General features: G+C 39.1%; 3 protein-coding genes across 6 annotated transcripts in view; 1 reads left to right on the plus strand and 2 right to left on the minus strand.

Annotated features, from left to right (window-relative positions):
- LOC109466675 (glutamine--fructose-6-phosphate aminotransferase [isomerizing] 1-like) overlaps positions 1-13,182 on the minus strand; it is a 19,345-nt gene extending 6,163 nt beyond the window's left edge. The window contains exons 1-15 of one of the 4 annotated variants that reach the window (XM_019764413.1): positions 13,064-13,182; positions 8,966-9,073; positions 8,700-8,801; positions 8,389-8,514; positions 7,917-7,975; positions 7,590-7,724; positions 7,088-7,149; positions 6,619-6,698; positions 5,697-5,747; positions 3,667-3,705; positions 2,026-2,125; positions 1,558-1,628; positions 1,353-1,445; positions 957-1,052; positions 471-568 (exon numbers count right to left, since the gene is read on the minus strand). In XM_019764413.1, coding sequence (XP_019619972.1) covers positions 471-568; positions 957-1,052; positions 1,353-1,445; positions 1,558-1,628; positions 2,026-2,125; positions 3,667-3,705; positions 5,697-5,747; positions 6,619-6,698; positions 7,088-7,149; positions 7,590-7,724; positions 7,917-7,975; positions 8,389-8,514; positions 8,700-8,801; positions 8,966-9,073; positions 13,064-13,070 — 1,227 coding nt within the window. In that variant the 5' untranslated portion in view covers positions 13,071-13,182. The remainder of the gene's footprint in view (positions 1-470; positions 569-956; positions 1,053-1,352; positions 1,446-1,557; positions 1,629-2,025; positions 2,126-3,666; positions 3,706-5,696; positions 5,748-6,618; positions 6,699-7,087; positions 7,150-7,589; positions 7,725-7,916; positions 7,976-8,388; positions 8,515-8,699; positions 8,802-8,965; positions 9,074-13,063) is intronic. The other 3 variants (XM_019764415.1, XM_019764414.1, XM_019764416.1) reach the window with 3 other exon arrangements.
- Positions 13,183-15,546: 2,364 nt separating this feature from the next.
- Positions 15,547-18,460, plus strand: LOC109466829 (lipid droplet-associated hydrolase-like). The gene is made up of 5 exons (XM_019764672.1): positions 15,547-15,843; positions 16,379-16,516; positions 16,837-17,258; positions 17,571-17,705; positions 18,019-18,460. Exons 1-5 carry the CDS (start codon positions 15,597-15,599, stop codon positions 18,154-18,156), a joined length of 1,080 nt encoding a protein of 359 aa, XP_019620231.1. The 5' UTR covers positions 15,547-15,596; the 3' UTR covers positions 18,157-18,460.
- Positions 18,461-19,106: 646 nt separating this feature from the next.
- Positions 19,107-26,875, minus strand: LOC109466830 (mitochondrial sodium/hydrogen exchanger 9B2-like). Its single transcript, XM_019764673.1, has 11 exons — positions 26,488-26,875; positions 25,791-25,975; positions 25,119-25,208; positions 23,540-23,662; positions 22,717-22,864; positions 22,064-22,239; positions 21,596-21,702; positions 21,233-21,382; positions 20,911-21,019; positions 20,281-20,417; positions 19,107-19,705 (listed from the first exon to the last, which is right to left on the minus strand). Exons 1-11 carry the CDS (start codon positions 26,733-26,735, stop codon positions 19,379-19,381), a joined length of 1,800 nt encoding a protein of 599 aa, XP_019620232.1. The 5' UTR covers positions 26,736-26,875; the 3' UTR covers positions 19,107-19,378.
- Positions 26,876-27,162: the final 287 nt, after the last annotated feature.

Consider the following 27,162-nt stretch of genomic DNA (forward strand, 5'->3'; position numbering starts at 1 on the left):
GACTAGGCCCGAGACTAGGCCACTCCGTAAAAAAGATGGACTGATAGTCATCGAAAATTTGGAGGTCAGTATCTTTTCCCTTCAAACTTGTCACTGTTGAAAGAATCTTCTAGTCACTGTATCTATACGTGACAAATGAATCTCTTCAACGATTTTTGAAATTTGTAAACTTTATCATGTCTCTTTTATCATTGAAGAGGTTCATCAGTCCCATAATCTAAATCACAGATTAAAGAATAATCCTCAATCAGTGACAATTTGAAAACGTAAAGTCACGCCCTATGAGCTAGTCTTGTGTTCTTGTAAGACTACATGTAGGTCACTCCATGATCAAGTCATGTACAGTGGACATAAAAAATTAGTGTTTTATACCTTTTCACATTGGAATGAAATACCATGACTTAACATGTGTTGATAATCATGTCTGACAATAATTGTTCTCAGACTAGAATTATACAAACTAATCCTACCGCCATCGCTGAGTGGTAACTTGTCCCACATGCGATGAAAATCAGGCGGCGACAGCGCTTCAGTTCATTGATATGCTGCTTCAGACCACCCAGGTGAACTGGAAAGAACCAATGACTCAGTAAGAAATCAAAGAAGATATCTTTTCTGCCTTAAGTTTAGCTTAGACATCTCAATGGTAGAATCTGCCCCATAATCATCATCTTGAAAATCATCATAAACATACAGCATAGAGATTTCATAAACCATAAACAAACCAATAAAAATAAAATAAATAATTAAATAAAGTTTGTATCATTTTCTGTTTTGTTTTTATGCAATCACATATTATGATACTTACAAAATGTACAAATTCCAACTTAAGAAATGAGAAAGGAAAGGTCATCAATGAATATCACACTCTGGTACTATGCCATTTTGATAAATGTAGATGGCTTCTTCTTGCTAAAAAAATATCAGGATGATATGTTAATATGAATAATTCATACCTGTGTTGGCATCAAAGTTGATCCTGCCCCTCATGGTGTTGACAACAGATTCGGGCTGCTCAAAGATTTCCTTCTGCATGAAGGTGCTGTAGTTACCTATGGAAAAGACAGATGCTGATCATCATGCTCTTGTATTCAATGCCCCATCAGTGCCCCATTGATGCTGCACTGGCCTGGCATTTTTGACATTGATACTGCCTCCATCCAGATCCATTGTATACTGTGCAACTGAGTTATTTTCTCATCTCGTGGTTGTTGAGACCTTCAGGTTTGACTGTACTGATAATTTTCAGCAATGCTATATGACAGCATGTAATTTGACTGGTTTGGAGCACTTCAGACATACAAATGTAAGTCCCCAGCAGTGTTACCAGTAGGGACTGTGACTGTACCCACCTCTCATGATCTGCTGGAGCTCCATCTGCAGAGTCTGGACCTGTCTGGTGGATGACTCGTCTACAGAGCGCCGGATACGGTGCAGGGACAGGCCTGGTTTTGCAAATCAGAAAAAAATAAAAAGGCAAATCCGAGAACCAACAAGTCAAATTGGTATGGCCCAATACATTAGAATGTAGAGATTTCTGAAGAAAGGACAACTCACATCCATCTGTCACAGCGGCCACATCATCATCCTCCATGAAGATGACACGGTTAGTGTGCTCGATGATGGCACTGTGGAGACAGACAGTTAACACATCCATGAATAGTTTCATCAGGTTGGTAAGACACTGAGTAAAGAGACTCTTTTTACACAACAAGTCTTTTATTCAGCCAACGTTTCAGTGACCGTCTGTCACCTTCCTCAGCAACACCTGTGCTGCAATGCAATGTGAACCAGTCAGAATTGCCCTGAGGAAGGTGACAGACGGTCACCAAAACGTGTGCTAAATAAAAGACTTGGTTGTGTAAAAAGAGTCTCTTTACTCAGCCAGTTAACACAGTAAATGAAATGTGTCAAAATGATACTAAGTGTAACACTGAATTGTGGATATCAGTAAACATGAGCAATGTACCATCTCTTTTACAATACAAAAACTAGTATGCCAAAAATATTGTACTCCAGTCTAACCTGGCATCTGATGCAAAGAAGTACTCCACTTGTCCGTCTCCATTTGCAGGCTGGAAGCTGGATGTACTGTTGGCAGTGTTCAAGGCCTCTTGGTTGTTTCCTAGACATGTGCAGGATCAAACAACAATCACTTCATGGCAGATGTATATATTATGTATGACCCAGTAATAGAATTTTCAGTCTGAGCTTTGCAGGGTCATACAGCTTCTTTTAACAGAATACTAGCCAAATGGTTCATTTTGGAAAACCACATTTTTCACATTTATGTCCAAATGGTGTTTCTCTGGTATGTACTGTTATATTTTAGCAATTCTAGAACTGCATCAGTCAGCCAAATTTGTACTATCCATATAAGGGTAACCCTCTAAAATGTCAATTCCTTAAATTTGACATCTTAGAGCATTACCATTATCTTTTACATTAATCAATAGAAAAGTACATCAGACAATATTTTGTCAACAAAATAATGATTATAGATAATAATAAAGAAGCATAGGAAACAAAAGACCAAAGTTAACAAAACAAGCAGAAGTGAGGAAGGATTCAGCAAGTGCTTGAGGGTATCTGTACTGAGAAGCAGAGCCATGTTTATACATGTCATGTAGGAACAAGGAGGACTTAGATTGTAGTTTTCATTCATAATTCTATTCATTACTGGATCAGTTACATTTAGAAATAAAAGACTTACTAAGATCATTTCCTTACATTATTTTTATTACTATAATCATTCTCTTTTTTTATCTCTGATTTTAATTTGATGAAGTATGGAATTGAAAAGGTACCTACGGTATAAGTTAACTTTGTATTAATTATGTACCTACAATTGCACAAGAATCAAAGATTGAGCAAGCTATTGTCCAGACCTTATTACAGTCTCAGTTATAGTTGACCTGTGACCAGTATTCATGTCATGTACACATACAAGCCAAATCAAAATACAATTATGGAGTAAAATGAACTTGGATAATACTTTTCAAGTATTAAAATACCCTCTGTGAAAATGTATTTCACAAATTCATTCAGCTCCAGATACTTTCCAAATTCCCTTTACACATGTACAGAAAGCCATGTTGATTTGCTTATATGGATGACATCTGTGTAAGCATGAACTTTTGTCCATTTCCAAAACAAATTACCATACTACGACCAAATTACTGTCAATCGTACAAAGCATCTACAAAATGAGCAAATACATGTATATGCCGTAAATTGCAAAAAATATTGGAAAACGGCACTAATAATATAATGACCAAATCAATTCCAAAGGAAAACAAGAAAATGTGACAAAATGTTGAGTCTGTTATTTGCCCTACCATACTCCTGTGTGTTTAGTCATTTGTTCAACCTTCATGACCACATAGATTTCATACACATATATCTATAATGAAGGCAACTTTTTTTTGCCAACCTTTTTTTTTCATTCACACACGCGCATCAGTTTTGGGGTTCCCAGAGGATGTCATCCACATAGTCAAATCAACATGACCTAACTGTACTGTAGAGGCCTTTTTAAGACAATCATGTATATCACAAAGGTGACAGGTCAATGCTGCATACCTTGAGACCATGCTATTATTAGATAGAAAAGCCTGTGTAGCCACACCCAGCATGTTTTCATTCATTATGATCGTCCAAACTTACCAGTCACTGTACATGTACCTCCCTCATTCTTGCCAGCACCTAATATATTGATACATTGTCAATTATGTCAATTGATTTGATCTTACATGCAGTATTGGGAATATCGGTGTTTTTTTTTAACTTTGCCATGCAGCCATATTGATAATTATTTGGATTCATAAAAGAGCGTAATTGGTGTGATATAGGGTAATTGTTGTGATAGGTGGCTTTTAAAGATATTTTTGACATTTGAAATTGACGAAATGCATTTCCCTTACGCAAACTTTTAACTTTAAATGCATGATGAGCTGTTTTCATGTTTGATATCTTTATACTTAATAAACTATTTAACTTTTGAATCTTTTAATTTTTGATTATCACATCACGTCAAAAATTTTGACTATGATCTTTACACTACAGATTACATTTCGTGTTTTCTACATCATCCTTGACCCATTTGCCTATCATGAAACTGACCACTGTGTCCCAAACACCCCAGGATTCAGCAGAAAATGACTGACACTCTACTTCAGAATTGAGTATACAATTTCACACTGCTTCACCCTCAAAAGTTAGTGTCATGATGCCAAAATTCCAAGTACATTTCATCTAATGATGAGGCATACATACGTATGTACATGTATGCAAGCGTAAAGGGTACATAATTATACAATGTACAAGTAATTGGCCTTTCAGTTGAAGTAATTAATAAGTCACGGGCCGATTACACTGGAGGTGGGAGTTGGAGTGAAATATATATATGCTGCATTTGCTGTCCTTTTCAGTACAGTCTGTTGTTGTTATGACTAGCAGGTTCTTTTAGTGTATGATTCCTCTGTACTTGACGTTGATATTTTAACACTACCTGCTGCTGAAGTGAAGTCCTTAACGTGACTTCTGCTGTAGTCAGACAGACAGCCTTTGGGGGGGCGGGGGGGGGGCAGGAGAGACACAGAACACAAAAGAACAAAGAACAGAGAGAGAGAAGGATTGAACAAAAGTTCAAATGTGACATGTAATGGTGACAATGACAATGATACTCAAGTAAATATTTAAGGGAAAAAGAGATATCAAGCACTGTCTGACAAATCCTTGGGAACCATTTTTTAAATCCCAACTCAGCAAATTTTTACAAATTCCAGCATAATACTGAAGATCATGATCAATAAAAGTGAACTGAAAGCAAGAACAGAATTCAAACACTACATAGTAGATGTACATTCATTGACGTATTTCACCAATCAGTACACTTAGGTTAGGATAATATAATGAAAAATACCTGCCATATGCAATGCCAAATTAAAAGATGTGTGAAGCAAATTGCTTATGACATTGTACAATCTCTGCTCGTGTATTGTGTAATACAGTATGTCACAAACTTTTCTTCCAGAAGATTTTATGTCAAGTTAGTCTTGATATTGAATGTAGTATAAGTTAATGTGAACATGGGAAAAGTGTAATCTAAAGATGAGTTTGGAAGTAAGAATTGAAAATCAACACTGAGTGAACACAAATGGACAAAACATTAATAGAACATAATACGTAATGAACATAATATTCTGTTAATAAAAAGAAAAGAAACAATAGCTTGTACACAGTAGATCAAAATGATGAGAGAGATTCAAATCCCATTTTTATACTCCAAATAAATCACAGTTGATTTTCAAAAGGAATCATTCAAATTTCTAAACGATTAATTTTTTTAAATGATTGGTTTCAATTTTCAGGTCAAGCTACAATAAAGTTTCTTTGTGTTGGACCAAGGAAGAAGCCTAGGCTTATAATAGTACATGATACATTTCTTACACCAAATAAACAGACAACTTAGTAAAAATTGCAAAGCAAGAATCAATGGTGAGCAAAGCTATATTTGAAGTGCAAATAGAAACAATTCTTGACCACAAACCACCAGACAATAATACATGTAACTAAGGAAAGCAGACATTATGTGCACCACAGCACAGTTTAGAAATGTTGCATGCATTCTAGGTTCTTCCTCGGCCCAACACAGGGAAACTTCATCCTTCAACAAATCTTTTCGAAGCACAAACCTATTTTGTTGCCTTTCTCTTTGTTGGCACCGAGCAGTTTCTTGCTGGGCTCTAATCAGGCAAACGAAGGTTAATGATATGTGGAAAACTACAAAGAAACTGTTATGATGAAACAAACCATGCAGATGTTAGTGTGTTAATACCACTCAGTACTCACAAGTACATCACACGTACATCACAAAAAAGGATTAAGACAAGGATCTGTATTGTAGATTCAGAGGGAGAAACTGTTATACCAGAAAAGGTCAGCAGGGGGCACTTCAAATTTGTTCCTCTCCCTGGTGCTATCTTAGTTAAACTACATCTACATAATAATGACATCCATGCTTAACTGGTTAACACTTAGTTCAAATAATTATTTCAATGTTTCTATATGTCACAAATTTGTTTCATGACTACATCACTAAATGTAACAATGTCTAAACTCACATAAACATAAGGTCAAGTAAAAAGTCAATGATTAGTTAAAGTTGATTCACACACTATATACTGTTGTAGATTATGAGAATGTACATACTACTGCTTAGTTTAAGTGATCATGGATGTTCATTTTTAGAGGAAAAATGGGACTAGTTTGACTTTGAACGGTGAATGATAGTTGCAGGCAAATGATTAAGTGGGGACTACATTGACAGAAAGATATAAAAACCAAAATGCAGCCCTTTTGCAAGAGCTAATATAGATGCTATCAAATATCATTGTGCAATGAAAAATGCAGAAACACTGTTCCTGTGTCTATCTGGTATAATCATGAAGTTTCAATTGAAAAATTATCAGCAGAACTTTTCTCTTGTTTTTCTTTCAAAAACTGTTTCCAATGTCTGTGGATGTTTCCATTGTTTGTTATGCTGCATCTGTTTTATATTGTATCTAACTACCAGAGTGTATGTACATGTAATGGTAGCATCTGTGAAATACTCACCCTTGCTGTACAGAATGGGGATGTGGTCTGTGGACAGTTTGCTTTTGCTGGCGATACCAATCAGCAGTGGGCTCCCTCTCCTATTAAATAAGGTTGACAATTTTGTATACATGTATTAATTGGCTGGCAAGAAAAAAGTCATTCAACTCTATATAGATCTCAGTGTACATCTACATTTTTTGTACAGAGAGCTGTTGGGAGGAAAATGTGAGCATTTTGTAGTTGATTCAGAACATGATGCATCAGAAAAAAAAGCTATCATAGGGTGGATCTAGCTGCCACCAAATACATTTGTATGTACAGTAGAGCAGAGGCATCATCTCTAGATAGCTTTAAATAATGCTATGTAATACAGCTACATGTGCAATCATTATCACAGGTTGTTCAGTGTGAAATAACCAGATTCTGCCATGAAGCTTGTCTCAGGCCAATACTTATTAAAAGCGAGAAAATACTACAGCCAAACAACCTTGAAGCAACAGCCTGTCCGGGATACTTGGTACTCTTGAACACAACAGCAAAGGCACCTTCCTGCAGAGGAATGACAGTTCACCAGTACAATAAATGTGAAGCAACTATCAAGCATGTACAATTTGTATTTAGAAGCATTACAACTGTAACTTTAACAACTTCAGCATCTGTTTGTAAATGATTTAATGGAAGTTGTTTTAGTTGGACACCAACAAAATCAAGTACAATGTAGTCAGGGTTTTTATACCAGCAGTCAACATGGTATATGTAGATATAGAATACTACATGGCATATTCTGTATCACCAGAGGTGCTAGTCTGACCACAGGTCAGATTGCCCTCTGGCCACACAAAACACGTTCAAATTATCCCATGGAACATTTGGAACACCTGTACCATGATATAACTGATATACCGGTACCCCTAGTTATCACATGGGCTGAAACACCCGCATTGAATGTTTAGCATATCCCAGGTGTGACATAAATGAGAAAGACTGACCAACTGTTGGACAGTTCCCTCCACCAGCTCCCTGAATGTGATGCTGTCACTCTCCCTGGTGTCGTACATGTACTTCAACAGCTTAGCAATCACTTCTGTGTCTGTGTCCGACTCAAACTCAAACCCTTTTCCAATCTGCAAGAAAATAAATATGCATAAACAAGAGTTCCACAATGCCATACCTTCACCAAATGATGTTTTAATTTAAGGATGAGATATGATAAAGGTTTTTCAATGTCTATCTGTGTAGCCATCACTTCTGTGTCAGTGTCTGAAAAATTGCAAATAGTTTTTACTTTAGATTTTCCTACTTTGGAGTCTACTTACCAGGAATTTCTTGATGTCCTTGTAGTTGGTGATGATGCCATTATGAACAACAACAAAGTCTGTAAAATAGTACACATGATTATATAAAAGGTGGTTAGTTATTGGCATCTTGTGCAGTGTATTTTGCTACCTACAATTGGAAGAATGTCAATGCAGACAGTTAGAAACTTGGAACAAAATGTCTTTTACTATCATGAAGTTCATTGTGTTGGTAGTTACATGTTTAAAGTCAGACTTCAAAGAAGCCACGTGGCAAGTCTCAGTGAGTCAGTCTACTGAGGAAGACCTGAGTGACTGGTCGAAAGTTCCAGGTGAGAACCATTAAACTTTGTGTTGGATTGAAAGTTTTAACTTTCAATATGGCATTTACATTGCATAATGTTATCAACATGAGCAGAGCAACGTACTGTATGTATATGACACGTAATTTGTACAACAAAGTTTCCAATAAGTGTGTGCCATCAGTGCGTACCATTGTTTGTGTCTGAGCGTTGGGGATGACTGTTGACGTTGTTGGGTACACCGTGGGTCGCCCAGCGGGTGTGTGCAATGCCCAGGTGGGTGTCAAACTCCAGGTCAAAGTTCAGATCCTCCCTTCCTACATTGAACACATAGTCATTGGTGGATACGCAAATCTTAGTATTAGAATTCTATACTACAACCAAACAAGATATTACATTCATAGCTCTTTTGTCTTTTCTGTGAAAACACATTGACCTTTTTCACAGATTTCTTGCACATTGGTATTGAGGCATCACGTTAAGACAATTCAGAAAAAATAACCTTGAATCTCCTCCTGAAGGTTGATGACCTTTCCTCTCTTCTTGATGAGGATTGTGGGCTGCTCGCTTTTCTCAATGTCATTTCCACCGTCCACACCAATCCCTGTTAGATAAACAATTCCACATACTTGTCTCTGCACAGTATTTCAAAATCTTGTATAAAGAATGTACTACATGTATGTTACAGTACTATGTTACAGTCTGTCATCTTACATAACGTCTGGAATCATAAATATGACAGTTTTGAGTAACCCTCCAATTACACACCTGCAGAGTCATAGCCCCTGTACTCCAGTCTCTGAAGCCCCTTGATCAGCTTGTCCAAAATCTCCTTCCGCTTTTTTGGCACACAGAAGTTCAAGTACGCAAAAATTCCTGGTGGGAGAAAGAAGGAATATATATCACACATAGTATTGAACATTCAGTTTGAACATATAACTATGTTATGATCAGGTTTGTTTATATAATAATAGTCTTACCCCATCCCACTGAATCATCAGTGATCTTGATAATGATGATTCCTCTGTTTGCTGAATTCATTTCTTTTGGCTTAAGACTTCTTTGAACATCCTTTTTCTGTCACTTAGGTTCTCATTTAGCAATAACTAGTAAGTGGGTATTGTGGCCCTTTACTCGCGCTTTAGATATTTTTTAGAATAGAAAAACATGCCATACCTAAATAGACATCTAATTGAGGCGAGAAAGACATAAAGTTGTGCATATGCGTGCATTTTCATCCTTGTACCTAATGATATCCAGATACCATGGTTGTAGGCCTTGGAACACTTTAAAGCCTTGAACTGATTACTAGTACTAGTATGTGTAAGAGTCGTTTCCAGAGCCAAACATATGTCAGAGACAAAATCAGTGGACTTCCTTGGGCCTAGGAAAAAATGTTGTGTCTCCCGTTATTTCCTGACCAACCCTAGAAAAAAAATGCTGACCTTAGCCTTTTTTTGTGTGGAACCCTGCAAGGGACATAAATTTTTCAAGCTGACCTTTTCTATCTCCATAATCTGACACCTGATTGATGAAACCTTGTACAATCCATTTTTTAACATTGACATTGAAGATCTAAGTGTCCTCATGCAAGTTTTATTTTGTTAAAAAAATTGTATTCAATTTGATATTTGCATTGATAGAGATCGCCAAAGTCTATTAAAAAGATTAACAAAAAATGATTATCTTACCGGCCATGATTTTTTAAGGACTGAAACAGGAAAAACAACATTTTTCTCCCAAGGCCCTATGGACTTCCTTGGCACTGTTGCCGTGTTCGGGGATGGGTCCCACAAGCAAGCAGCACACAGAGAGCTGGGATGACGTTATCATGTGAATATACACTCTATAGAACTGCACCAGTGCATAAACTGCACCAGAGCATGACTCAAACAAGATTTTAGATGGAAATGTTTGTTTCCTTGTGTGCATAGCATCACACCTGACACATACAAATTAGTACACCTTAGAAACATTCCATCAATGATTGGCCCAGACAAAGCTAAAAGTAGATCACCACCAGTGTGTGGCTCACTTAAACGCAAACATGCAATTGAAGAATTCCAAAGTTACCTTGGTATTGCTTTGTTGCAGTAGGACAACAAAAGTTCACTCCAAATACCTACATGTACCAGTATCCCTGTTTCCTTGTTGACATAGTCATGCCTCTGATGGCTTGTTCAAACTTGCCAAACATATGACTGTCACACACTGCATGAAAATCAGGTGTACCGGCCAGTCAAAAACAAGGTGCACAGTCCTGTAGGGCCAGTCCTGTATATCATTTTGATGGAACACTTTCTGGACAGTTGTATTACCCAGTTTAGCTGCCAGTTACCTTCAACCCATGACCCAGACAACCTTGGTTTGCAAGTTCCAGATGTTGCTGAAGTCTTTTGAGTTTCACTTCAAAGTGCAGGCCTGGGATGATCAATTTGTACCCTAATCTTAGCATACATCTCATATATACCCTTCCATTCTGATCAAAGTCAGCCTGAAAACACCTTGTAACTCTTTCATTCAGCTGTCTCAGAATAACTGTTTGTTCTCTGTCAGTAATCTGACAACCCTGTCAAGCATTAGCCCTTTTTGTGTGAGCAAGGAGATTACTCTATGCCATACTTCAATTTTAAGAGAATCAAATAACTGACGCAGATATCGTAAACCTGTTTGTTTGTTTATTTTCCTAGGATTGCCATTACATAAATTGCAGACAAGTCTTCCTTGGAAGTTGAGTCTGAAAGGGTGAATCACCAACTTCCAGAAAGATGTAGTATTTGGATCATTGCACACCGGGGCATGCCCTTCCTCTTTTTCGAAAGGTGTGGTGTGTTCTTTAACATGTGTGGGGTGTGGATCTCCTCAAACACGGGACCTCCATTTAACAACCTATCTCATGGCGTGAAAAATGAAAATGAAATGACTGAGGCAAGTCCCTAACCAAGCTAATGTACTCATTTTCACCTGAGTGAAGTGAGGAAATTCGTGTGCAGTAACCTTTCTCATGGGTACAACTTCAGGGCATGTTGGTGGATTTAAACCTTTGAGTTTTCTACGGGTTCTGGGCCAAACACCCAACCATTACGGCACACAATCCAGTCTAATTTATTAACTTTGGGCCCATGCCTACACGTTTGTCTAACCAACCCTGACAGCTTCTATGCTTACTCTGCACAACCTCGACTTAGACCTTGACCAGCTGGCAAAGTTGCAAAGTAACGAAACTGGCTTTGACTGTTTCCACAACCTTCACCAAAAAATGTAAACTTTTAGCTTCATGACTTATGAAAGATAGATGTTTCTCACTGATTATGCAAATAAGATTCTCAAAATCCTCATTTGCATAAATTATATCAGTTGATCTTCACTGATATAACGGGGTAATTGCCAAATGAGTCTAATTTTAACAAATTATTCAATTTTTCTTCATAAATTATGCAAAGTTGGTCCTGTCTGACATCAAATCATATGCCCAACAATGTTTACCTAACTTCCAATGCCACATGTATGATACTCCTGATTCTATACTATTCTATTTGGTACTGGTCAAAGCCCGATGTACCAAAACTGGAACTAGCATTTTCGCATGTATCATAGGCAAATTGTCTTCACTTACGTTAAAAGTAGTTAGATTGTAAAATAATTATGTGGTGACTACACTGGTGCCATTGATTCACATTTTTCTACATCCATGAACAAAATTCCAGACATTTTGAAGCTACTTCATTACTATTTACATATTCACCAGGAAATAAGTGAAAAAAGGATATCTATTACATAGTATTAGTACCTTCAAGGAAGTCTTAAACATCCTTGGTACCTTCTAAGAACCGTGAAAACATCCGGGAGCGTTTGTATGCCAAACCCTGTACTGTGTCAACAAAAAATATCGACCAAACGTCATGGGTCGAATAAAGTACAAACGTTTTGAGAAGAACGTCAGCATGAAAGAAAGAAAGCTTGTGTTCGAGAAACGTCCTTGTAGAAATGTCTACAGCGGACGAACATTTCTGTAAACCGCTTTGTGAAAGAAAGTTGACAATATTTGTGTGTGTGTGTGTGTGTGTGTGTGTGAAATCAGCTGTCAAGGGGGAGGGGGGCAAATTATAGAATAGACAAAAAAATACTAGTACGTCAGATGAATTCAATAGTCACCACGGCTGGTGCTTTTGGCGACATCTTGTGATTACAGAACAACATCTGGTGCGTTTTCAATCGCACTGGTACATGGTACATGGCGGGCCGGACTAAGATATAACAGCAAGTGCAAGTTGGTAGGCAACCATATCATCGGGAGCTCCCCGGTATCTCTACGGCGCTGGGAGTGTCGTCCTCCCACCTAGGCTCATAACGGTACTCCGGCAAATATTTTTTTACGTTTACGGAGCTCGTTCCGTTTGGGCCTAGGGAGCCAAACGTGACGGGGTTGGCCAAGCTTATATGATTTTTTAATCGCTCCGGGAATCGAAGACCAGTAGCCACAACATGCCCCTAATACGATTACTGCCAGCCCCGCCTGGTAGCCAGGTATGCCCGAGGCCACCCAAACTTCTCTGCGGGACGCATTAGTAATCAAAAAGATAGGCAGGCTGTCAGAAAGAAAGGTCTGTGGTCAGTAGGTCTGGGGCAAGTAAACACCCACAAGTCGGCCCATAGAGAATGGTTACCAGCCTTGAAGAAATATAGTTGGACGACAGGCGCAGTTTGGCGGAAGCACAAGGCCAACTCATGGTACAACTTACAAGCAACGACAGGAGAAACTTGTCCTCCCTAAACGTTACAACTCACAACTACGGAGCTACCCACAGGTTATGTCAGAAAACTACACTTCAAACTCTTTAAAAAGCTACCGTTTAGTCTACTCACCGCACATTTTGAGCCCTTTAGTGGTGTGAGAACAGAAAAACGCACGTCAGTCCTGCAGACGAATTTTCTACCATTTGGCGACCCCGGGTCAAGATTTACGTGGCAGCGAAATGCTGCGCGCTGATTGGTGGTTTGAGGGGTGGGGTCAATAGGTCACAGAAGCACGTGACTCATATTGAACAGCTGATTGGCGGGAAGAGTACTTCCGGGTGCGTGGCCTTCGATAATCACGTACACGTAATGGTTTGTATATTGTAGCTTGTGAACCAAGGAAATTATAGATCCTTCTCTGAACAAATTAAACGAAGCTCAAAACGAGTTATTAAAATATCATTTGTCATAGTTTGCATGTAACAATGTTGAGACGTTCATGTGCCCAGCTAAAGCTTTGATTATTTCGAATGACGTCTTTGTTTTGAATTTGCGTCATTTGGGGTGTGGCTGGTCCTTCTGACTCTCATCTGAGGAAACTTGAAGAACAATGGGTTTCCTGTGGGTGTGTCCTAAAGGTGTTGATCGTTTACGGTGCAGGCTATTTGTGAGATGTGGGGCATTTAGCTTTGACGTATATGTATTTGAGACACATTTTTGGAGGGAATTAGAAGGAAATACAACGGTTTAGGAAATTGTCAAAAGTGATTATTCAAACGGAAAAATATTTGGACAAAAAAGTACTGTTCCAATGAATAGGGAAACATGTAATGTTGCAGACCATCATTCGGTTCTTGATTTCTGCCGTCAGTTTATCACAAATGGCGTCGTGAACACGGCAACCGGTTCAGAAAAGGCGCAATTGTGTGACTTCATACAATTTCACAACGGTTATTAACGTTTGCTATTGTTTGCGCAAACGACCTGATGATACTGTTCTTCTTCAAATGCCGTGGAATATTTGTCCATTTTGAATATGATTTTCCTATCCGTGGATAAGTCAATCAGTTCAAGATGGACTTACTCACGACAAGATGAGATGACAAGATCAAGTTGTTTAAATAAAAGTCAGAACTTTTAATTTGATCCAACACAAGAGCCTTCAACCCGGTCACTCTATATACTAGTAGTATTCTTCAATAGTGATTAGTGAGACTTGTTACGTGATACGACACGATCAATTTGTTCACTCTCTCAACTTCTAACAACTGAAACAAACTTTTAAACGCCTTACCTCCGTGCGTCATGTGGACATCCTGTTGTTGTTTTTCTGAGGAAAAAATCGAGTGACAGGATTTTGATAAAATCTCGCGTCCTCACATAAGACGCGCTTTGAGTGACAGAGGTGCGTTAATATTAACCAGGTAGTGAGATAGTTGAGTTCTATTAAGGTCAGCACTACAATAAACCCCAGGAGTTAATTGCCAGGTGAGTATTAGCTCGTAATATTTGGCAGACATTATGACGCAAAAGCAATCGATCAGTTCGAGATAAAGGAATCAAAACATGTTTATTGTGTCCATTGTCCTTGGGGCACAGTCATTGTAAATCTTACAAGGTAAATAAAAAGTGCTACTTTCATGTTGATTTCTAGTCCTCTAACCAGGGAAACAGTACAGGCTTTTCCTTGAGACTAATTTCCAAGACAAAGCCCACCGCCACGTTGTCAAGATTAATTATCCGGATTGTGACACTGTAACTAATATCAGATATCATTTAATCCCCAGCCAGACATAGCCTGGGTACCAGACTCCCTCGCGGCTCGCAATGCGAAACTTTGGATGGGAGAAGCCAAGCAGATTCTGTGTGGCAACGCTATGGGTGTCTATATTAGCCACCTGTATCCATTGGCCTAGCTCCTGTAACTGAATCTGCCGCAGAACGCAAGGCTTCAAGCCTTTTAAATCTAATCACTTTTGACACATTTCGGCTGATTTGTAAGTAGGTGCGAAGTTTGCGTTGGGCAGCCAATGGTTACAGGAGGCAATAGACTCCCCTTGCCCCAGAATCTGCTTGGAGATAAGGGGGACGCCACACGCCCCCAATAACAGAGGGTTAGCACCCGGGGTCTAATTTATCTCTCGCGACGGGGTAGATAATTCGCGGGAGGGTGCCAATTCCCACCGGCAGCAGGGGCGTGTTGGTAGAGCTGGCCGAGGGATCTGTGAATTTTCTCATTCTCTATTCTAAGCGCCCGAGGTCTGGCACACTCCCCAGGGACCCTTTATTCACTCATAACATCCCAATACTTATTTCATTAAAAAGGATGAAGGAAGGATTATTTTACTTGTTTATTTCCATCGACTTTCCTCTCACCAGACTGTGCCCGTGTGAGTGTGTTGCGCAACCTTCTCTCTGACAATGACATGTACGCAAACTGTACTCCCTAGTGGACCATCTCCCCTAGCATGTTACCTCTCTATTTATTAGTATTTGGCCAATTTCTACTCTTTCCATGGTAAAATCCATGCTCTTTCCAATCACTTCTCGAAGTCTGGTACAGGCACTACCGTCCAAGTCCGCCGGGTGGCGCAAATTATCTAAAATCTGGGATGAAAGGTCACACCCACCTTTGGTCGATGACCCGACCCCGCCTGTTCACATGCTGTCAGTGTTCAGGCAGTCTTTCGGCCGATTTCGAATTGCCTCACGAATTTCCTCCTCTCAGCATCAAGCATTTCGTGCCGAGTACACTCAGGGAAGAGCGACAAGGATGACCCGAACGCTGGTGCCTGAGATCCGGTCCGAGTTCCCGTGCGTGGACGGAACGCCGACCCACGTCCTGAAATGTGGAGACTTTCCAGCTGATCCAGACCAGGGCAAGAAAATGTTGTACCTCATCATTCCAGGTTAGACAATTTTCCTAACTAGTCTTACAGCATGGCTGAACGCCATAACTTCGCATATGTATATAATATATACATGTATATGTAAACATATATATATATATATAAAAACATATATATACATATACATTTATCTGGACACAGGGCTATTGTATCTAAACTAGAGTTCCACGATTTCATACCTTCGCCAGGTATGGTTAACCATTATGACTGACGAATGATGAATGTTAATCAATGATTGTGCAAATAAGATCCTCATTTGCATTAATTATATCAGTCAATCATATTCACCACTCAATGACACCCATCTTATATAGTGTGCTTGGAATGGTCTTACTATATACAATGTATGTATTGATTTGACGTACTAGTATTATGTGTCTTAACCATTCTAGTATTTCATCATAAATTATGCATCTGACACCTCCCGCCCCTCTACCCATAGTTTAAACTTGAATTCGAACATAATAATATTAGTACCCGTTGCTAAGTAACTAGCGAAGACAGGTAAAAATGTTTCCCCTCTTTTCTTGACCAGGAAACCCAGGAGTCGTTGGTTATTATGACAAGTTCATGAGAGAGCTGTACAGAGCTCATGGAGGTCACATTCCTGTGTGGGGCGTGGCACATGCTGGTCATGTCATCCTCCCAGATGATGTCAGAAAGGGAAACTCAGGTAAGGAGATTAAGAACTTATATTGAAATGTCATGTTATTGATAATAATAATATAATAATCAGGGTTTTTTCTAGAAAAATTTAGCATGAGGGAGCAGATCGCAAGCATAAGAAGGAACGAAACGACACTCACAAGGGTTCAATTTGAAAATTGGTATGAGGGAGCTGGCTGGTTACATGAGGGAGCAGCTCCCTTATTCCCCTGTTCAGAAAACCCCCTGATAATGTTAGAGTTTGATGAGCTTATATGCCTAAGAAAGTATTGTTTTGCAAGTCACCAATGAGCTTCATAGTATCATACTTTTTTTTACTTTACTCAGATGCATCAAAAGGAACTTTCAGTTTGCAAGACCAAATCAATCACAAAATCTCCTTCATCAAGAACCATGTCCCAGCTGACACTCAACTCATCCTGATTGGTCACTCCATTGGCTGTTACATAATCCTGGAGATTCTGAGGCGCTGCCCTGAGGTGAATGTCCTGAAGGGCATTCAACTTTTGCCCACTGTGGAGCACATGAAGGAGACGCCCAATGGTAGTAGGATGTTGCCTTTCGTCTTGTACTTCCGATGGCTGGCCTGCTTTGTAGCCTTCATGCTGTCCTTTCTCCCAGAAGTCATGAAACTTTGGCTGCTCAAGTTGTACTTCCTGGGAAAGAAACTTGACCCAGGAGCGGTTGAAGCCAGCCTGAACTTATTTGACCCCAGCGTGACAAATAATAGCCTCTTTATGGCATCACAGGTGAGTCTGGTGTCCAAGGAACATAATGATTTTGGTGAGCAGAGCTTGAAATTATTTTCTACACATTGGTGGATATTATGAATTTAAAACTTAATTGATTGTATAACCACACTTTTCCCTTTTTTTACAATTGATGAATAATATTATAATGTAGTAACATAGATATTATGATTATTTAACTGGGAAATTATGTAAGTACAGTATCAGCACCTAGGGATTAGGTATTTTGGACCAGAACCTAATCAATTTCTCCTGTACAGAACCGGTTCTGTGTGCCTCTGACTAATCAGCAAGATTTGTTTTGTACTATAGGAAATAATTCAGGTGCGTGAACCAGACCTGCACTGCATCAGTCAGCACCTGGACAGACTTATCTTCTATTATGGTGTGAATGACGGCTGGGCACCTGTCAGCTTCTACCAGAGAATGAAGAACACCTTCCCACAGGTGAGACTAGGGCTGCGTAATATCAGGTACAGGTATAGGTACACAGAGGTTTAGGTACTTAGTATTACATGTATCCGGACCTGTATCTGTACCTGAACAATTTGACAAATTACCAAGATACGGTACTAAGTATGTTCTTCTGTACTTCCTCCATACCGTTAATAATAGAAACAGTAAACATTTGTAAACTTCACAGTCATAAACTTTATTCAAATTCTGTAAAACAAAAGTAGTTTCACCTAATCTTTCATATCCCAGATAGTATTTTCCTTCATTGACATGTGTATTGACTAATATGATTTTCTGCCTATAGGGAGATGTCCACTTATGTGAACGAGGGATTCAGCATGCGTTTGTTCTTGAGCAGAGTGCAGAAATGGCAGGGATGGTGGCAGAGTGGATAGAACAAGCCACAGCTGCAGAGGGTGGGAGAACACTGCAAACTGGCTGATGGTACAAATACCATGAACGAATAAATTTGTCATAATTATGACTTACATTGTTTTATAAAGGAAAGACTTTAATTTTTATAAATCAGATGTTGTTTTTTAAATTCTAAATTATTCAGCTGAGTCTTTATTGTTGTGCAATTTTATCATCTAATGGTAGACTGTTGTGTGTTCAGTTTTCATCCACAGTTCATTCTTACTAATATGATAATCTTGTATGTAAATTATCCTAACTAATATACATTTTATTGGTAAAATTACAATGACTTGATTTGGTAATATATTTATATATATTTAGATGTGAACTGCAAGTCACAACATAACGATTGCACCCGACACTGTAGGTATACATGTGTGCTAGTCTTTATCTGACTTCTGGTCATCAAACTTATATGTACATTGTTGCCAATGGAACCTTGATCTTACCTTGAATGTCATGTATTAGCTTCTTGTGAAAGTTCTATAGGTATGGGGATCAAGTTTTTAATGTGTGACCATTTCAGAGCAGGACTTCTTAAAAATGTGGTGCTGGCGAGAAATGTGTGTAAAAATGGAGAAAAATGTCTTTTCAGTCTTTCTTAGATCTACCTCGAACTCCATAAAAAATAGTGGTAATCAACACAGTTCTTAGTCTATAGTTACTCTCCAAGCAGAGGTTTGGATTTTGGGGATATTTTAGCATGTTTTTAGGCTTTTTTATCGGGGTTTCTCTTTTGCACTGAATTTTTTTCCCACCAAACCCTTGGTGGGAAAAAAATTTCAGTGCAAAAGAGAAACCCCGATAAAAAAGCCTAAAAACACCCTAAAAATACCCCCCAAACCCAAACCTCTGCTTGGAGAGTAGTCTATAGTCATGTATGTGCATGTGTCTCTGCATATGTCTGGTGAGCATAATTTGAGAGGGCGAAGGTAATACCAGATAATGAAAATCAGCATAAGGACTGGTGTATAGCTACCAACAGAACATTTTAATAGCAGACTTTGCAACATATACACAATAAAAGTGTCCTCAATTAGAAAAAATACCATCAACAATCTTGTTCAAATTACAAAATCAAGCAACTCATTTTCCCATTAAAATGTATTGAACAACTTAACATGTGATTCAGATATTCATTCTTTTACTCCTATGCAATCTAGCACATGCATGTAGGTCATACTTCATGTACTATAGTGCAGCTCTCATAAAAACATTTGGCACTGAAACCAACTGTGCCTGCAAAGTTAGACTGCCTCATTGTCACATCTTTGTCTCTGCACAGAAGCCTGTTCCTGCCTGTCACTATGACGAACCTGTAGTTCTATATCCTCTGCCTGGGCACATTCCCCGATGTTGTTCATCTCTATAGCACTGTCCCTGTCTGAGTCATCCTTTGTACTTTTCCTGAGCAGACGTCGTGCAGTCAGGCTGATGAGGGCTGAGCCGAGGGGCGCCGTGATGAGGATGACCAGCACTGCGATGGTGAGCAGCTGAATCCCGAGTTTCTCATTTGTGGCGTCTCCAGGGGTCAGTTCTCGGGCTGTGTCCAGTGCAGTGGACCCGATAGCAGCCTGCAATGGAGGAGGAATAGGTTTAACTCTTCACCTCAGTCCATAGAATTCAGGAATATTTTCTGTAGTCTGCATATCTAAAATTATCATTTACTATGGTAAATCAAAATTGTCTACAAAACTTACCTTTCAGCCAACACTGAGAAAGCAAGGCGATAGTAAGTTCTACATTTTTTTAAAACATGAATCATGCATATTTTCAATGGATTTATTACTGATAAAAATGCATGTAAAATTTTTCTCACTAGAATATTCGATAGGTGGATGTAACAAAAAAATTCTAGAGTAACATTGTATTTCACATTGTATTGTTATGTGCCCATAACTTTAAGACTAACGGTTACAAAGGTTTGGGACAGTGCAGTGATGGAATCTGACCGGCTCCAATTTTATTTGTCATTCTCAATAATGACAGAGATTGTGATCCTTTTATACTTGTCCTGTGCCTACCTAGTGCAAGGCACTCTAATGTAAGGCAAGTAGAAGTTATTAGATCTCTTATGAACATGCTGATAAAGATTTCTAGGTCAAATAAAAGAATGTCAAACCAACACAGGTTACCAAATGTGTCTCACCTGTACTGTGGCCTTGGGTAACCAGGCGATGGCTACAAACAGTCTCTCCTTCCACATGAATCCAGCCCAGCTCACAGCCACACCTGATGCTACCATTCGCACTAATGAACCAATTACGATGGCAGCCACTCCCAAGCCTGGCAGCAAGACACACGAAAAAAACATTAATGTCTCAACTTCATCACCTGAAGATCACAACTTCCTCATCTTTCTCTTAAGAAATGGAAGTTTTCAACTTTGATTCATGTCAATTTAGATTGATTTAAAACACAGGATTCATGAATAAACACATTACATAAATCCTGATTCCTATTGATGTCTCTCGAGATCATAGGATTGGGTATTCTGCCAGATCACATGACATACATGACTGTATATTACTGTAATTCCTGAGTTTTTCATGGTACTTTTATGTCTGCGGTTTTTGCAGTCACTTCTATACTGTCAACTTATCATTACTAAAACAAATAATTTACCTACTATAGTTCCATGAACATGTCCATTTTTCTCAGACCACAAACTTTTGCTACCCTGAACATAAAGTGATTTACAGTAATTTGGAGTATGCACAGAATGTCCTCCACAAAATGAATTGTGTGTAACATAATACATTGTATACATTGTCATCACCTATTGTCTGTGGCTGGATCTTCAGTACATCCACCTCTGCACCGATCAGCCCAAACAGGAAGGGCTGAGCCACTCTCCACAGATCTGACATCATGGACTCTACAGGCTCCTACACACAAATCATTCATGTATCTGTTTTAACATGTGATTTATAAAGCACAGTGTATTTACAGAGTTATAGGACAAACCTAATTAAGTTTCTGAACTTTCTGTCCAGTTATGCTGTTAAACCATAAACACGCAAAACATACCAATACAACAAATCTAAGTTCATGTACAGAAAACAGAACCATATATTTTCATGAAGGTAATAAAAGTTGACCTTGTCAATCTTCCACTTGAAGCCTGCCACAAAAGCCATGACCAGACATCCCAGGGCCCCAGAACCTGCATACCCAGCCGTCCTGCTTCCAAAGGTCATCAACAGGCCTGTTCCCAACACCATCCACACTCGCATCCTAGGCACGTCTTTCTGTAACATTGGACAAAACTTGTCAGAGAACAGGCCTGTGTACCCAACACCATCCACACTCACACTCATAGTCAAATTTGTAAAAAATACCAGTTACACAACATGTATATGCAAAGATATAATATTTCAATGATATTTTATGTAATAAAATACTACTACTAGTTCTAGTAATACATGCTTTTACTTGACAAGGTTAAATTGGACATTCCTGACCATATCTTTACTTGGGAAGTACCACAGGAATATGCCTGCCAGTGTTCCTCCTGCAATTCCCATCAGGAGCTCTAGGGGGCCTCGAAAGATTGTGAACACAAGGTTACCTGAATGTGAAAAAAAAGAAGAAATTAGTACTTACCTTTTACCATTACATGCTTCTGTTACATACTCTTAATGTGTCTGATTACTCATAATTCAGTTTATGAGTGTACTGAAAGATTATCTGATATTTTGTACTAAATTATGTATATCAAGTTAAATTTGCCTGATTTTCAAATCTGTGGAATGTTATGTTGTATGTAACAGTCTTTGTAATAAAGATAATTTAATACACCATGTCAGGTACATTCATAAATCATTTCATCAGGTTGGTGAATGATTGAATATCAAAGAATACTCTTTATTCACAATTACTAATAGTCATCATTCAAAGATTTTTAAGTAGAGCAGGTGATTTATAATTACCAGTTGTGAATGTTATGCCGAGACAAACTGCGAATCCTGTGATGGCTAGGACGTCATCTACACTTCCCGAGGCGATGACTAGCGTGGGGATGCCCTGGTCCACTCCTAACCCCAACTCCTGCAGCCACAACATGGAGGGGACCACTACTGCAGGGGACACTGCAGCCAGTACAAACCTGCACACAACAAACAACAGATGGGTCAGAGAAAAAGTGTTTTTTTTCTGGGAAAAAGTGTGATGATACAATCCCGGGAAAATGACATTTTTCATGGTGCGGGCACTCTCTGGCTAAAGGTAGTTTGTAACTATATCAACAATTCTCCAATAAAGGAGTCTAGCAGTGTTCTAGCCAGTGTTCGTTTCTCCCATCATTTGATCGAATTTTGCTGATGTTGTACAAAATTTTGCCTGATGGGACAAAAATCAGCATGTAATGTATAGAGATGAACAGAGGTGTCATTCAACTAAGCTTAGGCTCTGACCAAAATTTTCCACTAAAAATGCAGGAAACAACATTTCAGAGGGTTTACATTTCCAGGGGGTGCATAAGGACATAACCCTGCACACACCAGTGATTCACTTTGGACTCAAGGAAGAATAGTGTAAAATTTACACTAATGGAGATCCTATTACAACAAACAAACAAACAAACCCCAGCATGAATCCCCAGAGCCAGGGGAAGCCCAGTAGGAAGTGTGTGACCACAGCTAGAGTACAGGCCTCCACCACACACGGCAGGAAGGCCAGTAGCAGCACGGTCCAGCTTAGCCGCCGCAGCTGCACAGGGTCCAGACCCAAACCTTCAAATGTACAAATCATCAGTATTTACTATTCTATCACAAGGATTTATCGAAGTTGATCTTTATTGCTCAATAATATTACAATTACATGGTACAATGTATGGCAGTCAATCAACAATAGTACATGACTAATCTATCCTATAATTACCAACAATGTATGTTTTGAATTTTATGCAAAGTCAAGTTCTTCAGAGTTCAAAAGTGAGTTCTTCATAGTTCAGTCTACAAGACTTCATAGTTCAGTCTACAAGACTTCATATTATAGTTCAGTCTACAAGACTTCATGGATCAGTCCATGTTAGTTTGCTGTATAATAGCTGACATTTTCTACCTAAAATGTGTCCTGTTATATATAGGAACTAGAGAAGTAACATTTGCAAAGCAAATGCATAATGTTTACCTTTGGACATGGTCTGCCCTGTTAATTTTTGCTCAAACATAGTCACATACATGTAACGTTACTACTAGTATATGGTGACAGGATAGCAGAGCAGACCATGAAGTTTGCAACATTATGTAACCCAACACCAGTCACCATGGTGACAGACGTCAACAAATCATGTCATTGGCCAGGTCAGAGGTTAGTGTTTGGAGAAGAAGAAGAGGAAGAGGAAATTGAGTAAAATCAATATGTTTTCCTTCGGTAAACATAATGACCTGCTGCCAGTGACTGACCTGCTCGGATAAGAATAACAGTCAGGGCGATAAGGCGGATGGACGATGCCCAGACCGGATCAATCCAGCTCCCCACCATGATGCCAGGAACATTCCGCAGCAGGATGCCTGCAACCAACATTCCTGGTGGAAAACATGTTGGCGTCAATTTTCGGCAGATAACGTAACTTGTTTCTTCACATCGTTGGAAAGGTCTATCCATATCATCATGGCTAATGTAAGCATAAGGAGCTTCAACTTCCTGAGATATAACTGATATAATGTCCTTGCTGTAATTATAAGTTACACATTCATCCATTTTATGATACTGGGAACCTATTGCAAACTGCAATTGCTTTCAAAGTCTTTGTAGGAAAATAGCTATTTTTCATATGTCTGGCTGGCAACTGCATATTGCATAAGATATATAACGTTAATTACTGGAATAAACGTGATCTTCACATTTAATTTAGTTCCCTGCAATATCCTTTGTTTTAGAACTATATTATCACTAGAGAGGCCGACATTTGCTTGGGAGCAAATACAGCATATTTCAGTCCATCTCCCTCCCACGCAAAAGTGGACTATTCCAAACTTACCCCAGTGTAAAACTGGCAAAGATTCTCAAATAAATGAATTATATAGTAGCTATGTAAGTGAGAACAAAGATGCAAGAACAAGCACATTGAATCTCGAAAGCTTTACTAATCTTATTACAGGTATGCAAATACTAACAATGATGAGATTTGATACATTTTGAAGGTCTTAGGCACATAAAATTGAATGTGTGGGTCATTACGCACGACTTGCGTGCAATGTGACCCCAGGTAACCCGCAATGGAACATGTGTTCGCATGGCCAACGGCAGATGGAACAGGCCATTCTTTAGATAGAACATGGAACGGGTATAGCACTTTTGGCCCTTTTTTTGCTGAAAAGAGCCATTAAAGTCCCCCAAATGAGTCATTTGGAAGTGGTGTATGCCAAATATATGACTGCTATTCTGTAGACACATGTTCAAGGTACCCTTATACCGAATTTCAGATAATTTGGTTGTAAAACCAGGGCTCAGGATCCAAAAATCCATTTTTTGGCAAAAATGCCCCAAAAAACCTTCATAAAAATTTTTCAAAGGCATTTATCAAAAAAATGAAAAAAACACCTGGGGGTATTGGCCCACTCTACCTCCATGCCAAATTTCAAGTCATTTGGCTGAATGATGGCGGAGTTGAATCCCTTTGACTGTTTGGCAGGAGAAGAAGAAACATGAGAGAACACAATATATTTCATCCATACCATGGTATGGACTGAAATATAATAAAACCACATCCCTTTCGTTCCCCATGGCCACATTATGACTGTGGCTCAGTTACACATGTACACGTGTGTCCTTCTTACCTACCTTCGAATGGGTACCTGTAATTTAATTCATCATATCAGAGGACTTAGTGTCTCTTGTAGTATCAAGTACCCCAGCCTGTGAATCTGTTTTGCCCTATATGCTTCATATGTACCCAGGTGTACTGCTTTTGGTCCAAAATTATATATACTAGTATATAATCCTTCTGATGTTTGAGAAGTACAGTAGAGCTGTACTGACCCAGGAGTGGAGGAAGTTTGATGTACTGTATGAGCTCGCCTGCAATCACACACACCACCAGTAACACTGTCAGGGCAAACAGGTTTCCACCTGAAACATACAAACATAAAAAAACTTTTATTGCCTACAATAGGTGTATTCATAAGTGGGGAAAGGGGTTGGTAGATCGTGTCCCTGCAGTATGTCAACTTTTCACATTTTGGGGGCAAACATGACTTTAGGCTGTTTGCAACAAAATGATTTAATTTACACATAACTGCACACAATCTCGGGATGGTCTAAATCTTTACAATGCCAGCCGAAATTATGTTCAGGGTGGTTTGAAATACATGTACAAGTACATGTACTGCTTTCCCCCCGAAATACTGGATTTTTTTATAGAAATACTGTTTTTTTTCCCTCAGATTGCCCACTAGACAACCTAAGGCAAAAGAGAGGTTGCCCATCAATATTTCAAGTTGGTTGCCATCAACATTGGTTGAATATTTCAAAAGGCAAAAAAATATGCCAGGCCACCAGTAAAGTATCACTCACATGCTGGCCGAGGTGGACACAGTTTATTTCAGAAGTGGTAACTTTCACACCGGGCAACCTGGAGTTTCCAATAAATCTCACACAGTAACCATGACTTGCGCAGCGAGAGTGGGTATTTCGACCTCTGATCTCACTAACCTGGTAAGGCCTCATCTTTTGTGACTGCCCAGAGTGCAGCCCACCCCAACACCACCATCACCAGCAGTGTGAACATCTGCGCAGCTGTGCCATGAGGTGGACACCTGGCACCATACATGCACCTGTCTGACCAGGTGGGGGCATGTGGCAGGGGATGGTAGGACGTCAGGCAACAGCTGAACATCCTGCAACATCAGCGATCAGGCAACATCATACAACTGTAATTCATTTTCTTTTTATTTCTGAAGTCACAACTATATAGGCACTTGGTGCAGTTAATTAGTCCACCAATATCAGCTATTAAAGGCATCCTACCGGTATGTAACTTCGGGGCAATAAAACAAAAAACATTCTGGATGAGGAAATCTGTAGACTCTGATATTGACATTTACTGCCATTTCTTATATTATATAGCAGGTTTTTATCATCATGTCATATACTCGAGGCATTTGAAATTGCCCAGAAACAAAATACCGGTACATGTATGTAACTGTAAGGCATCTCTTTGCTTTTTGAATACCACCATTAATAGCTAGAACCAGCCTACGATACAAAACAAGCAACCATTGTCAGTGTCACTGTAACATCACATTTTTGGCTCACAGACATCATGTTTTATATGGGATAGGATTGATTCAACTAATACTACTACATTGAAAGAACCATGTTCTTCAGCACTTGAAGGGGGAAGACTTACTTCTCACATCTCTGTGTACACCTGACACACTTTCCCTGGGCTGATTCAGCTGTCACACTGGTCTCTTCCTCCTCCTGATCTCTCTCTTCTACTCCATCAATCCAACTGGACCTCCTCTCCACACCTCCACTGTTCCCCATTTCTCCACCTTCCAGAAACCTGGTGTTTTCACTGATACCTGCATCAGTTCTGGACACAGAGTCCCTTCTGTGTTCCACTGCTGTGTCGTTTGTGGCTGAACTTGTCATGTTTCTATCTCCTCCTTCTTTACAGTACTTTTCAAATAGTTTTGTAAAGATTCTTCTTCAGAAAATAGAATTTCCTAATTTCTGACTGATGGTCATGGAGTGCATTTTCATAGTAGTTTTCTTACTTATTTCAATAAATTTTATATGCGAGTTATTTCATTACAGTCTTTTAAGGTCTGGTACACCTTTTAAGTACTACCATGTGAATCAAAATTATATATATTTTAAGTACAGACTGTACTTCTCCGAGTTCTATCGCCTTAGTCATCAAGTTTATCAATATCATAAAATACTGACAATGATTATTGCCTGGACATTCCTGAGATCATTGTCTGAAGAGCAGCAGCAGTTGGCGTTAGATCAGCAGCATGTGAGATGGCACCTGCCAAAGAACACATATGGGTATACAACAGTACTAATCATTCCA

This window comes from Branchiostoma belcheri, unplaced genomic scaffold, assembly GCF_001625305.1.
Source record: "Branchiostoma belcheri isolate BF01 breed outbred unplaced genomic scaffold, Haploidv18h27 scaffold17, whole genome shotgun sequence".
Taxonomy (NCBI): Eukaryota; Metazoa; Chordata; class Leptocardii; order Amphioxiformes; family Branchiostomatidae; genus Branchiostoma; species Branchiostoma belcheri.